The sequence below is a fragment of the Podarcis raffonei genome, chromosome 2, assembly GCF_027172205.1.
Source record: "Podarcis raffonei isolate rPodRaf1 chromosome 2, rPodRaf1.pri, whole genome shotgun sequence".
Lineage (NCBI taxonomy): Eukaryota > Metazoa > Chordata > Lepidosauria > Squamata > Lacertidae > Podarcis > Podarcis raffonei.
Genome location: NC_070603.1, coordinates 62,861,377 through 62,875,891, shown reverse-complemented (window position 1 = coordinate 62,875,891; position 14,515 = coordinate 62,861,377). Strand labels below are relative to the sequence as shown.

Here is a 14,515-nt window from a genome sequence, read left to right as displayed (position 1 = left end):
GGTTCCTCCCACGCCCATCTCTAGCACCTGGTCATCCTTCACGTCTGCAAATGCTTCTCTGTATTCTGGTTTCCTCTCTCATCTGCATAACGATGATTAAATCCAGGGGAGTTGAAGAGGGGTGTCAAGTCTTCTGCTGAGAACAAATCAGTATTCATCCTCTTGTGTGGGATTTCTGATTATAGGCTCTGACTAGGGGATTCAATTACACTGGTGCCTGGGGTGAATGTTTCTGTCAGGCTGGAATGCAGGAATTTTTAGTTCAATGGCACCCTAGAACCACAGCAGTGGCCTTGTCTAGGTTTTTTTGGTTGTTTTTTTAAAGAGAGGAATTAAATCAATTGTTTGGAAGGGAAGGGTGAAAAGCAGGAGCTGTTTTGAATAAAACTGAAGCAGAGAAGGATGAAAAACTGTAGTGCTGGAGTCAGAGAGGGTGTAGGAGGCAGAGATTCTCTTTTTCCCAATCGCATACTGTTTTGCCTCTGGCACCTGAATCATAATTTGTGTGTGATATAGCTGGATCTTCCAAACTCCCTAGATTTTTGCCAGTTAATGAAGTCATGATGTGCTACATTTTCTGCTTTTAAAAGCCTTAAAATCATCCAATGAGTATGTCCTAACTGTCAGTCAAGAATAATTTTAGTTTAAAATTAGGAAAGATTGTGCACTGGGGTAAAAATTCTAGACTCTCTTGTTCATATAGACCTCACTAGTGCTTTGTGATTTTTGTGACTGTGAGGACATATTAATTATCTAGATTTCTTTAAAACACAGATGCTGTAGGATTCTGAGAACACTTTCTAAAGCATTCCACTTTTCCAAAAAAACAAGTCCTAACCTTTCGTCCCCATTCACCAACTCTGTTTGTAGGATCAAAAGTGTAACTTGAAGGAGCAATCCTAATACCCAGACGGGTTTTGCTGTGCTAGCTCTTGACTGGTACAGCAGAGAGGTCCAGATTAGACCCCTCACCCCTTCCCCACACAATAATACCCCTTTCTAAGGGTTTACACTGACTACCACCCACTGCTTTTAGTGAGTGCAGTGGGGAACCAGTGGGTGGACTAGAGTTTGCTCTCCCCCTCACCCACGCCAAATGAAGAGGCACATCTTCCACTCTAGGGCAGTGGATTGCATGTTTGGATTGTTCTGCCATCTACCTAGTAAACTTGGGGATGAGTTTCAAAATGAGATATAATAATTCTAAAGCACAAAAATGCATTCATCTGGTTTGTGGTGGCTAAGTGAAGAGCAAGCATGTGCTGTGCAGAGTGCTGTGGTGAGCCGGTCATATCTATCTGTTTCAACACAGATTGGCAAGCACCAAAAAAAAATGACAATGCAGTATTACGATTACATCTCTGTGCCAAAAATCTGCCTGTACAAGCAGTAATGAGAAATTAAAGCAGAACATAACATCTGAATTGGTGACTGACTTTGCCACTGGTGTTCTGCCTCACCTTATTTTCTTAAGAGTCTTGGCTGAGGGCCTTTGTGAAATTATATTTTATAATGGAATGACATGGACTTTTACTTGCAAGAAATACTCACATAAGTATCACTGGCACTTTCCATACTGGTTACCCTGGCACATAGTTCAGGCCACTTCTAGTTCTATAGTTGTGGTCATTACAATTATCAACAAGAAGATGCATGTCATCTGTGATGTCACTAGGCAGGGTGGGGAACCTGTAGCCCTCAGGATGTTGTTGGACTCCAACTCCCATCAGACTCAGCCAGCATGGCTATTGATTATGGGAGTTGTGGTCCAACAACATTTAGAGGGCCAACAGTTTGCCCAGTTTTGTTATAAGTGAAACCTGTGCATTCTCTGTCACTTCTCCACTCCAAATCACTCTCCTAACTTCTTTCCCCCTGCACACTTCGAATTGCCTGTTCCCCCTGGCAAACTTGCATTTGGAACTGCAAAGAGAAGGAGATAGAAAGTGCCTGCATGGGCAATTTGGAACAAAGAAGGAACGAGCGAGAAGGAAAAAAACCCCTAAGCCTTGCCTGGTCTCTTCTCCAAATTCCCCACCCGCAATGCTGCTTTTCTTTATAAAGTAAACAACAGTATATTAATACAGCTTATTGACACTTATTTGATTTTACTTTTGCACAACAATCCATTCATGGGTGGTCTTAATTTTTGCTATACTTTGGGATGAGAATATCTGACCAAAATGTGCTGGGAATCACAACCACATGGTAGGCTCCCATGCTGCTCAGACCAACTTTCCTTGCCAGCATCATTGACCTCAGAGGAAGGCAATGGTGTTGGTACTCAGGTGACCCCCTCTGTATGAATGTTAAAACATGGAGCACCACGGGAACCAGGAATGCAGAAGTGGTCCTGATGCCATTCCAGCAGTAGGTGAATTGGCCCTCAGATGTTTGAAATTATAAGATGCGATAAGCTGATGGACAGGGTCTTCATTCAGCACTGGCCCCCAGTCCTTGCCCCACACCTCAGCCCCCAAACTCAAAGCCACACTTTAGCTTTCTCCTCCATAATAACGTTCATCATTGCTTCTTCTCATGTGCATAAATACATGCATACATCATTTCTTTCTCCTAAGCATGTCCCCCACGAAGTTACATGTGTCCCGTCCCCCCATAACTGTCCACCCTTCAAATACTTAGAAAACAGGGAGTCAGTGTTCAAAGAGGAATTGCAATTGCTTTTGGGTTATGTGGATATTAGTGTAGATTATGGACTTTGGATATTCGGAATCTAGTCTAAATATAATATGGGCAATTAATAGTGAGCCCCTGTGGTTTGCCAGCTGAGCAACTGTTGCTGGTATTTTAAAATAAATCATTCTCCGATAACAAACTCAAAATAACAATAGCCAGAGGCATTAGAAGTTTGGCAGGAATTTCCCCTCATGAATGTTAGTTCTCTCTTAATCTAATCTGCCCTTGGTCTTTGCTATGAACATCTGTGGCTGCTCTTCAAATACATCCTGGAGGAATATTTATATAAAAACACAGAGATGGAATAAAATCCAAAACCTCTAGTCAGGAGCACTTAGCAGCAAAGAAGCTGATGTACAACACTGCCCATGAAAATATGTCTCAATCATGACCTCGTGCTACTATTGTAGGATGGTGAAATGGGTTTCTTCTCTCAGTTTAGAGCTAACTTGCTCTTTGCTAGCATACCGGGGGCCTAAGTTGGAGATTTGTGTATATGTTACAAACTTCTGAAGAACAGTGGGAGGCAGCGTGGTTAGAATGTCAGACTAGGATCAGGAAGACCTGAGTTCAAAACCTCATTCATTATACGTAGAGTCTTGGGCCAGCTGCTATCTCTCAACCTAACCTCCCTCACAGGGTTGTTGTGAGGATAAGAAGCGGGGCAGGAAGACCAGTGTATGCTGGCCTGAGCTTCTTAGTGGAAAGTTATAAATGTAATAAGTACATAAACTGTGGTCCGAAATCTGAGTTGTCAAAGGGATGGGGAATGGTACTGTAATGGTTATAGGGGGTTGCTCGTGCGTAAGTTGCCGCCACTCCTGGCTAGGTTGCCTGGTTGAACCTTTTCTGTCTGGACAGCCCTTCACTTCGTGGCTGCTTCAGTCGCTAGCAGAATCCATCAGTGGGCGTTTCTTGAACCTCTTCCAGCATAGAAGTTCTTTGACGTCAAGTCTCTGCCTACTCCCCCTGCGCGGAAGTCTTCTGCGCAGGGTGGGTGTGGGCAGCGGAGGACCCGTGCTCTCCCCGCTGGTCTCCGGCGAGGAGTCCTGGAGCCCTCTCGCCGATTCCCCCATCTGCCCCCCTTTCTCCCTGGTGTCACGCTGATTTCCTTCCCCAGCCGATGAGCTGCCTCTCTCCCTGCTGGGCCCTTCTCCAGCATCGCTTTGGAGCCTTGCCTCCGCCTCTAGCTCCGATGGCAGTTCCCTGACAGGTACATTTATTGTCACTGACCTCCTAGGATAGCTTCTGCAATTTGCATCATGTCTCTAACCCTAACCCTAACCTTAAATTTCCCTTCCGTTCTCCAACTTCTCAAGGATGTCATTGTTACAAAGGCAAGAAGTGCCTTCCTCCAAGTGCTTGCTACCAAGTTTATACTTGTTTTAACTCTGCATTTAAGGGTTGTGGCTCAGGGAATAGAAGATCAGCTTATTGAGCTAGGTAGACCAATGGTCTGACTTGTTATATAAGGCAGTTTCCTATGTTCCTACATACTGAACAGCCATTTAAAAAATATTCAGACAAATGATCATTTTTCCTGTGCGTGTGTGTGTGAGAGAGAGAATATAATCAACCAATACAGCAAGTTTTATTATACTATGACAGACCCAGTACAATCGAATTAAAACACCAAAATCATACAGTTTCTAATATTCACTGATTTAAAATACTGTATATGGCACAATGAAAACAAATCAAGATACCAATTAAACTGAAACAATCCCTTTATGGTTCTCTGCAGCAGGAAAGAGAGATCTTCCATTCCAAATTGTTCCATTACATTATTTTGTTTGTGTTAGCCAATAAATAGGTAGCCCAAATACCATTCACAGGTACTTCCTGGGTATTTTAGTAGGATGGGAGTAGATAATTAATTCTCCTCATCTCTATGAGAATATAATGATGATAGCTAGGACCTTAAAAGGGTCTGGGGCCTGAGTCCAGCACTCTCTCTGCCTTTAGGGGCAATGCTAGAGCACCTCATGGACACCCACACAGTTGTCATGCATAGGTGGGGAGCTTCACTGTAGCCCATGAGTGACAAACATTTTAAAAAACCCACCTTCCATTTTTTCTTCTGCCTTTTAAAGCCAGAGTTGGAATCTGGAGTCCACATTGACACTGGATACGACTGTGTGGGTTAAAGAAGATTGCCAGCCTCTTCACATATGTGGAGAAGGTTCTCTGAAGCTTTCTTTGTGTCTTCGTTTTAGCATTTGAATTTGTGGTTTTTAAATTGGAATTTGGGGAATAGGGGTTTTGTTGTTTCTACTATGCTAAGCTCATGGCCACAACAATGGATTTGTATAGATCAGCCTTAACTACAGGAATTCTGTAAGCAAATCTGGCTGCATGAAATCCAAGTTGCCGTTGAGCTATCGTATGGCTTGCTCCCCCTGCCCCCTTATTCCCTTTCCTAAAATTCTACGCTGCAGGATAATCTATTAATTCCAAATATGCTGAAAAAGAAAGGAGCAATAAAAATTTCTTGAATGCTTCTGTTGGGAAAACAGTTTTCTCTTAATGTCAAGAAAGACAATAAGCAGGAGCATTCTAAGCTTGGCTGCCGATAAATTGGATTGACAAAACAGACATGAAATGCAGTTGGCCTACTTTCCTGACTCATGTTATTGTTCTGCAAGTCAGGGCATGAAAATTGCTGAGTTATGAAGCTAAAAAGATTGTGGAAAGGCATTATTCATGCTAAAGAGATTAGCAGTAGTACCCATATTCAGACTTGTACTTAACTAATTTCCATCCTGTCCTTTCTCTGAGGGGCTCAGAAAGGTATATATGGGGCTGTCCTATTCTGTCCTCTCAAAACCCCTGTATAGGTTATTCTGCGATAGACACTTCGGTTGAGCAGAGATTTGAATCCAGATCTCCCCCTTTCAAATCAAGCACTCTGTCCATTATAACTCACATCTGAAGTGATTACTAGAACATACTAGCACAGAGCACTGAATTCAAAATAAGAATTAAGCAGACAACCTAAATTAACAAAAACAGCTAAACATATTATAGCTACACACAGGTCTGCTGCTTGAGTTAATGGAAACATAGGCAGTTTCCTAAAGTTTACTATGATTCCCTTTGCTTTCTGGGTGCCTTTTCATTGTTGTTGTTGATTAAATGAACTGGTAACCTAAGGTTGTAATCCTGTATCCTTTTTGCCTGGGAGTACCACCACTGAACTAAGTGGTACTTATTTTTGAGTAGGCCTGCATAGATTTGCACAATAAGGCTGTTCATACATTTCCCATCTCATATTTGTACCTGACTCAGTACAATGTCCTGCAGATTTTAGCTAACTTTTTTTTTTTTAAAGCAGCAAGGGGGGGAAATAACTATATTTTCCCTGTTTTCTCCAATTCTGCGGCTCTTCTTTCATTCTCAGATTATGAGCGACCATTTATCAATAAACCAGAGGCTCTTCTTATCTACAAGAAGGAGAATATCTGGGTCCCATGCCTGGTATCTATTCCAGACCTTAACATCACTTTGCTCTCGGTAAGAAATCTCCCTGTGGGATGACTCAGGAATCTGCCTTATTTCAGTCTGAAGGGGAACAGAGAAAACACCTGGGGGTGTGTATGTGTGAAAGAAAAACAGAAAAGAAAGAAACCCACTAAAGGTCTTGTCCTTGCAAATCTGGATGAAATCCCTGGATGTAACCCCTGTGGATGTTTCCCAGTAACAGTTGTGGCTCCCCCATTTTGGACTCCTTTGCACTGCTGATTTCAGAGTTCCTTCAGATTGCTCTGAAACAGGGATGGGAAACCTGCCACCCTCCAACTCTCACCAGCTCCAGCCAATATGGTGCATGGTCAGGGGGAGGATGGGAACTGCAGTCCCAACAACATTACAGATTACCCATTCCAACTCTACAGTGTTAATGATCTTCTATGAAGAGATACTCCAGCATTATAATATATTATAATCTGGAGAAGGAAGTGGAACTCCTAGGGAGGGGAGGAAAACGTTTCTCATATATATATATATATATATATATATATATATATATATATATTCAGTTCTCTCTAAGGCTTCATTTTCTGGCACACCAGCATCAATTTATGCAGTTCTCCTTTTCTGGAGCTCGTACTCCACTTTCTGCAGGCTGTGAGAACCATTTCACATGCATTGTTCCACCAAGTATACACTTTTCTGGGAGATGCATCCAATCATAGCCCCTGATGTTTGTTCCTGTATGATGCATGTTTTTGAAAATACACCTTTGCTTACATTTTACAGTTTTACAACCTATTTGGTGCACACCCAAATATAGCATGCGAAGCAGCCCTTTGCTAAAATGCATAAGCTGCAATCTTTTAAAGGGTTTCCCAGTTCTTAACAATGCTTGAAATCCTACAAGAGTCCTGGGAAACTATGGAAAGGACCAGCACACTGTTTCATTCTCATGAAATGCAAAAATAAACATTAGTCCTGGAAGGCCAGAACCAATTTCCATTACCTGAGGGAAATGGCAGCCTGTGCACAATGTAACTTCACCAGTGTCATAAATTCACTCTTTGGTTCATTCCTTCACTCTTTGGGCAAGCTGTCCTCTCAGCCATTTTTCTTGCCTCTTCCTCTCCTAGAATCGCAATAGTCACATGACCAAAGCTTCATTGGAAGTGCATTTGGATTTATGTCGGTAGACACCCCCCCTCAAAATAACCCACAGGGGTCACATACTGTAACAGAAAGCTGTCTATAAGTTTGGAGGGATTTCCCCACCCCCGTCAGGTGTGAAATATTGGAACTGGTCTTGAATAGCTCCTCAAAGAAATGGAGGATGTAGCAATAATGATATCACCCTGCACATCTCTTTAAAAATATTTTATCTGTTTCTAGACAACCTCTCCCATATATCCAGACGGGAAGAACATTCTTTGGGACAACAAAAAGGGAATGCTGGTCCCCACTCACCTGATCAAGGACTCCTTGTTTGTTGAGTGCGAAACTTTCATTGATATGAAGCCCCGCAAATCAAGTTTCTTCCTTGTCCACATTGCAGGTGAATTTTGGAACAGCGTCTGTCACTGTGACAATCAACCTCTTAAAAGTGCTCAGGCAGTATGACAACCATTTTTCACACATGAGGCTTCCAGCCATTCTTGCTGCAGTCCCTTTGTAATGTGATTATGAAACCTGCTATGACCAGAAGGCTTGTTTTGTAAATGCCTCTGGTTTTGCCTGCTACATCATCAACAAAACAGCTTCAATTGTCATGCCCATGGCTTCAAGCCATGATTGAGGGATTGATTTAGAAGGTGAGGAAGGCTCCAGGCACAGGCTCCAGGCACCGGTTCAGGACCTAATCACCCAGACAATCACCTCCACTTCCCTCTGAGCCATAGGCCCCTACGGCAGCACAACTGCCCTTACTCCTTAAGGGCTTATTAGTTTCCATGCCTGGTCAAGATGCCACTAGATGTGGATAGGCATTGGCTGAGTAGTGTATCCCTCCAGGAACAGGGCCTGTCCCTTTAAACTTCTCCATCCATCTCAGTGAGGGCAGAACCCAGCAACCAAGCCAAAAGTAGGAGACTTGGATGGGTTTCAGGCATCATCAGAACAAGTAGTCACTGCGGAGCTGTCTGAGGTGCTGCCACTCCAACATGACCTCCCCCTGCCCGTAAGTCTGATAGATGCACATTTGTGCCTAAGTACAATTGTGAAAATGCTAAATCTTACATATTAAAAACCAAAACACACATGCATTCACAGTCTTGGGAACAGGCAGCCGGTGGCATCAGAGAACATTTCAGACTAAGGTAGGATGACGTGAAATGAAATTAAAGTTTAAAAATAAGGAAGCAAAATAAGCAATGTCTGGGTGCAAATAAACCCTCACATTCTATCTGTTCTGTCTACAATGGCAGTCATCATTACCCCTTCAAATGGGCACATATTCCTTGTTCAAAACGCACTTTTTGATATGGCACACCCTCATTCCTATTCCCTGCATATAACTTGCTATATTCTGTAGGATGTCAATTGACAGTTGAATAAGGAAGTAATCAACAAACTTTAAGGCAGGGGGTTTGACCATCCAGAACCACAGTAGTTTTATAACACAGACAAATGGCTACAGAATTAAGCAATATATATGGTGGGGGGCATCTTAGACCAATGAGCGTGTGTTTTGTGGTCTGTTTTAATTCTTTTATACAATTTTGTAGCAAGAGTTCTGTTCCTCCCCCCAAGGAAAAAGTGTATTTGTTTAAGTAGTTGCCTTACTTTTACACCAGGGAATGAACTTTATGACATCCAGTTGTTTCCAAGGAAGGCCATGGAGCTTCTAGTGGGAGAAAAACTATATCTCAACTGTACAGTATGGGCTGAGTTTAATTCGGGAGTTGATTTCCAGTGGGATTACCCTGCGAAACAGGTAGGAATTGACATTATCTTATTCAGTTTTGGCTTCTATGGGTGGTTTGTGTGCACTACTTTTAATTTTGGATCCATGGAGTGGAAGCGGAACACACACACACACACTCCAATTCATGCATAGTTGACAAACCTAATTACACTGGTATAGTCACATCTGATGTTCCTTGTACTCTCTGCCTTGTTACTTGCAGCCTTCCTTTCCTCCTAAATTTACTCCCTGCAGAGAAAAAATGAAAGAGCAATGCCTTCCAGAGTACATGCCAATTCAGTCCAGTTTGGGGCATGTTTGCGTTCACAATATCCCTGACACCTCCATCACTGCTGGGATGGGCTGCAGCTCTCTGGCACAGCATCTGCTGTGCATGCAGAAGATCCATGGCATCTCTAGGTAGGGCTGAAACCCTGAAGAGATGCTGTCCGTCAGTGTAGACAGTACTGAGCTGGAGGAAGCAATGGTTCTAACTCGGTGAAAGGCAGCTTTCTGTGTCACAACAGCCCTACTCATATGTTTAAAAGAATGGGCGTAGAGAAAGACGTGTATGTCAGCCCTGCCCCAAAGGTCGCTGTCCACATAGGCTCCATCCCCAACATTTCTGGGACATTTTGCTGAGCTGGCTAAATGGTTTACCAAGGAAGATGTAGAGTGAGGCTCCTGTGCAGGAGTTTCTTTGGGGAAGCAGGCTAGACTGATAGAAAAAAGAGACTTGCCTCCTCCAAGTCACAGTTAGAGTTTTTGCTCCCGTATTGACCCACCTTGTAGACTTGCCTATGCTCGTCTTCATCACTCCTTTTTCTTCTTGACTCCTTATCTGGCAGTTTAATAATAATAATAATAATAATAATAATAATAATAATAATAATAATAACAACTTATTATTTGTACCCTGCCCATCTGGCTGGGTTTCCCCAGCCACTCTGGGCAGCTTCCAACAAAGACCAAAAATAAAATAAAATGTCACACATTAAAAACCTCCCTGAACGGGGCTGCCTTCACATGTCTTCTGAACGTCAGGTAGTTGTTTACCTCTTTGACATCAGATGGGAGGGTGTTCCACAGGGCGGGCGCCACTACCAAGAAGGCCCTCTGCCAGGTTCCCTGTAGCTTTGCTTCTCGTAATGAGGGAACCACCAGAAGGCCCTCGGCGCTGGACCTCAGCGTCCGGGCAGAACGATGGGGGTGGAAACGCTCCTTCAGGTATACTGGGCCGAGGCCGTTTAGGGCTTTAAAGGTCAACACCAACACTTTGAATTGTGCTTGGAAACGTACTGGGAGCCAATGTAGGTCTTTCAAGACCGTTGTTATGTGGTCTCGGCGGTCGCCCCCAGTCACCATATGTGTCCACACAGTTGTGCAACACCTCATATGTCTGGAAGTTCTTCTATGCATGCACAAAATATCCCACACAGCAAGCTAACATGTCAGGGGGAAACTTTTTAGCCTAAAACGCTCCTTGAAATGGTGGTTTTCCTATACACAAAGAATTCTCTTGTATGAAGGAACATCCAGTCATCTGAGCTCCGCCTGCAAGCTGATGTGGTTTAGCCCAGATACAAGTTTACTTTACCAGCTGGGATTAGGCTTTTGACTACTCTGTCATTCCCCTTTTAAATCAGCTTTCTCCAACCTGGTGCCCTCTGGGTATTGTTGGACTACAACTTCCAACATCCCTGACTGTTTGTCTTCCGGCTGGGGTTGATGTGAGTAGTCCAAAGTACCAGGAGGGCACCAGGTTGGGGAAGCCTGCTGCGGTGGGGAGGGTGTCCTCCAAGCTTTATATTTCCTAATATCTTATATGTTTATTCCTTTCCTTCTGTTGCCTTCTTCTGGCAGATGAACCGGAAAGTCACAGAACTGCCTGAGAGGCGCTCCCAGCAGACACACACTGAACTTTCCAGCATCTTGATCATCCAAAATGTGAGCCTACAAGACCTGGGAAAATATACATGCAAGGCTAGCAATGGGGAGCAAGACTTGAAGGAGAGCATAGATGTCATCGTACATGGTAAAAACCATTAACTCAGGATAAGAAAACCTTGTAGGTGCTTCTGGTGTGTTAGCATGGTGGTAAACAGTTTAAAGGCAGCTGGTGTCTTTGTGAAACAGTGGAGAAGATCAGACAAGAAAAAGGAAGCAGTGGAGAACTTCCTGTGAAGACTGACCTTTTGTCCTTTGTTCCCTGCCATATGAAAGTGTGTGTAAGTGTGTAAGAAAGAGAGAGAGAAATTATTGTGTGACACATCATGTTCTCTAGGATTATGGCATGGCAGAGCAAAGATCCAATGCTCCTGCTAGACAACAGCAAAGGATACTCTATGTTCCCAGAAGTAAGCTGACATGATTCTGAGTTAAGTCATGGTGGTACTGATACCAAACTCCATATTATCACTGAGATGTAAGAACAGATGTTCCCCCCTTTTTCCCCCTAAGGACTTCCATTTTTATAGCAGCTGAAACTGTCTACTTGCCCTCCCTGTGCCTATGTCATTCTATAGGTAGTAACTATAAACTAACCACCACCCATACAAAGAAAACTTTTACTTGAGCTGAAAAGTTCTGGCAAAAGTAGCGGTAAGCGTTAGTTAAAATCTCCATCCGATGCAAGGTTATTTGCAGGATAAGGCATGGTAGCATTGTCAATGTTTCAGAAAGACAGGTCCCGTACCTTCACGGAGCAAACTGTGAATCATCGTGAACAACTGTTCTCATGTCTGCACAAACGCATGGATACACAGATTCAGTATCTAATGGGCATCTGTGCATATGTGATGTTTATTTCCAAGCAGTGCATACTTCTACTATGTGTATGGATTAATGCTATCTAATCTCTGCTGTAGCTCCAGCATGCTCATCTCCAGCTTTCACCCTGCTTTCTTCTTCTTCTCTCTTATCTGTCTGGTTTTCACAGAGAAACCCTTCATCAATGTGGAGTGGAGGAAGGGTCCAGTGATTGAAGCAACAGCAGGAGATGAAATGGCGAAGCTGCCGGTGAAAGTGGTTGCCTACCCCCAGCCTGAGTTCCAGTGGTAATGCACTCCCCCTCTTAGCATATGGGCTTAGCAGGCTTCAGGGCTGACCTTTGTAGAGAAGGGGGAAAGAGGAGGAGAAAGGCCCCTGTCTTACTGAAATCGATTTTGTGAGAGGAGTGACACTGCCCTCCCAGACAGCTTGAGGGTTCTGATGTGGAGGTCTGTTTCAAAACCTGAGCGATTCTTCTTGACTTCTGTGATCCTTAAGCTTGACTCATTACCTAGCATTTTAACATTGTATAGCAAAGCAGGCTATTCTTTTCACCGGAGACATAAAAATTCTTCCTCGTCTTGTCTCCAGAGTTCTGGCAGACGTTAGAGGCAGGGAGAAACAATCTTTCTCATCATTCGCTTTGTTGGCAAATGCACGCCACACAAACACACAAATGTTCTCCACCCACACACAAGTGCTGTCTCACATTCCCTGTGGCTATGTAAACACCTGTTAACACTTTCAGAAAGCTGAGGCCCTCCTGACTAAGGGAAAGTCGTGGAATCTGGTACTGAGGTGGCAAGTGTTTGGGTCTAGACTTGCACCTCAGTCCCAGTCAGAGCTCCCTGGGGGTGCCACATATATCCTGATCTCATTCTGATCAGCCAGCTGGTGACAGGACAGCAAGGAAAGTGGAGTTAGGGAAGTGGATTCCATCTCTCACAAACTCACTTCATTCTGTCATATCAGCTTGTGCTGTGTGTAAAATTATAAGTAGTATAAGCCCTTCACTTCAGCCCCTTGCTCAGCTATGTAGCAGTGACTTGCCATAAATGGTACTTTTGCAAGATGCCACAAGGCAGTGAAATGTCACTTCACAAGGGCAGGACACGCCTGTCATTTTAAATTTCTCTCCTTTTTTATTTTTTCCAATCTAATGGTCAGTTCTCCATACTTCCATTTCAGTTTACAATTTTAAAAAAAAATTCTTAAGAAAATTTATCAGAATTTTAGTACGCACTTCTCATATGTACATTTTTGTATGCAATTTTACCTATTAAACACAATTTTGCAAGTGATTTTCCATAACATTTTTGAATGTTCTCTTCACTAATGTATGTATTTTTAAATACACGTATTTACCCTTGCATATACATTTTTTAAAAACATTCTTTGGTTTGATAATGCATTGCAAAATTTGGAGAGGTGTGGAATTTGAGGAAAAGCTGTGTTTTGGGATCTTGTATTGTTTTAAGAAATGCAAATTAAGTAATTTGACATTACATTGTGAACCAAACCTAATTTCCCCTGCATTTCATACATCTGAATTTTGCCTTGGGTGGTTGTCAGTGTTTTCCCTTTGGCCAGAAAACGCAGCAAGCTTTTCCTGGAAGGGGAGGAATTCGTCAGAGGTCTCCCTTTGAGGAAATGCCTCCTGCCATGGACTGAAGCCCTGTGACTGCCTTTTGGGAGGAATGTGCTAATCCACACACACATACGCCTCTCTCTTTCTCTCTTCTTCTGCCCAGGTTTAAGGATGGAAGGTTAATTTCCAACAGGCAGTCTCAATATTCCCTGCAGATCAAGGATGTGGCAGAGCAGAACTCTGGCTCCTACACATTGGTTCTGAAGAACGGGCCGGCTGGACTGGAGAAGAGCATTAGTCTCCAGCTGGTGGTCAACGGTAAGGAGGTTGGACTAATGGGAGAGGAATGTCCTGAAACCCTGTGCAGTTCAGCAGATGTTTGTACCTGATGTCATTTGGCCTTGTGTGGTTGTTTATTTTAACAAGTCCGTGCTATAGAGGATGGAGGCCATAGTCCTTTGCCCCTCACCCCTGGCCCCAGTCCAAATTGGCCCCATGTGCATCCTATTCACAATGGGAAGGGAGCTGTCATTGGCAAGAGGGGAGCTGGCTCTGTCTGGGACATGGCAAGGGCAAAAGGGCTGGAACCCTTCTTCTCCCCACACAAGGCTGAACAATGAGGAGGACATTGCATCTAGAATGACTCCTTATCAGTTTGTGTTATCCTTCCCCCTCTGGGACTTCTCTGTCCTTTCAGATCAGAAAGTTATAAAATGAATGCCACTGGGTCAATGGCTTCTTTTAAATAAAAAATAATATATAATATGATGAGTAGGGCAAGGAAAGAGTGTCAGGTTTGGAAAGGGGGGACCCTCTGTTCAAATACCGTTTCCGACTTCACATAATGGCAGCAGATCCATGTCTCAGGATTTGATTGCCACCAAAATCCCTATATAAAATGGTTTAGTGCAGGCAGGTGGGAGAAACTGAAATCTTCTCCCACCCCCATGTTCCCACCCCCACTGACACTACATTCTAAACAAAGTTCTCTTTCATTGGGGCTTTGTTACCATTGCCAAGGAAAGGCTAAAAGGTAATTTGGAGGCAGGAAAAACAATTTCACTTCTCTCTCCCCCCCCTCCCTGAACATT

At 43.4% G+C, this 14,515-nt stretch overlaps 1 protein-coding gene across 3 annotated transcripts in view; it reads left to right on the top strand.

The window, feature by feature from the left end:
* Positions 1-14,515, top strand: part of FLT4 (fms related receptor tyrosine kinase 4) — an 84,305-nt gene that overhangs the window by 34,136 nt on the left and 35,654 nt on the right. For all 3 annotated transcript variants that reach the window (XM_053376961.1, XM_053376960.1, XM_053376962.1), the window contains 6 exons: positions 6,098-6,210; positions 7,558-7,720; positions 8,958-9,097; positions 10,931-11,102; positions 12,006-12,123; positions 13,588-13,742. In XM_053376961.1, coding sequence (XP_053232936.1) covers positions 6,098-6,210; positions 7,558-7,720; positions 8,958-9,097; positions 10,931-11,102; positions 12,006-12,123; positions 13,588-13,742 — 861 coding nt within the window. The remainder of the gene's footprint in view (positions 1-6,097; positions 6,211-7,557; positions 7,721-8,957; positions 9,098-10,930; positions 11,103-12,005; positions 12,124-13,587; positions 13,743-14,515) is intronic.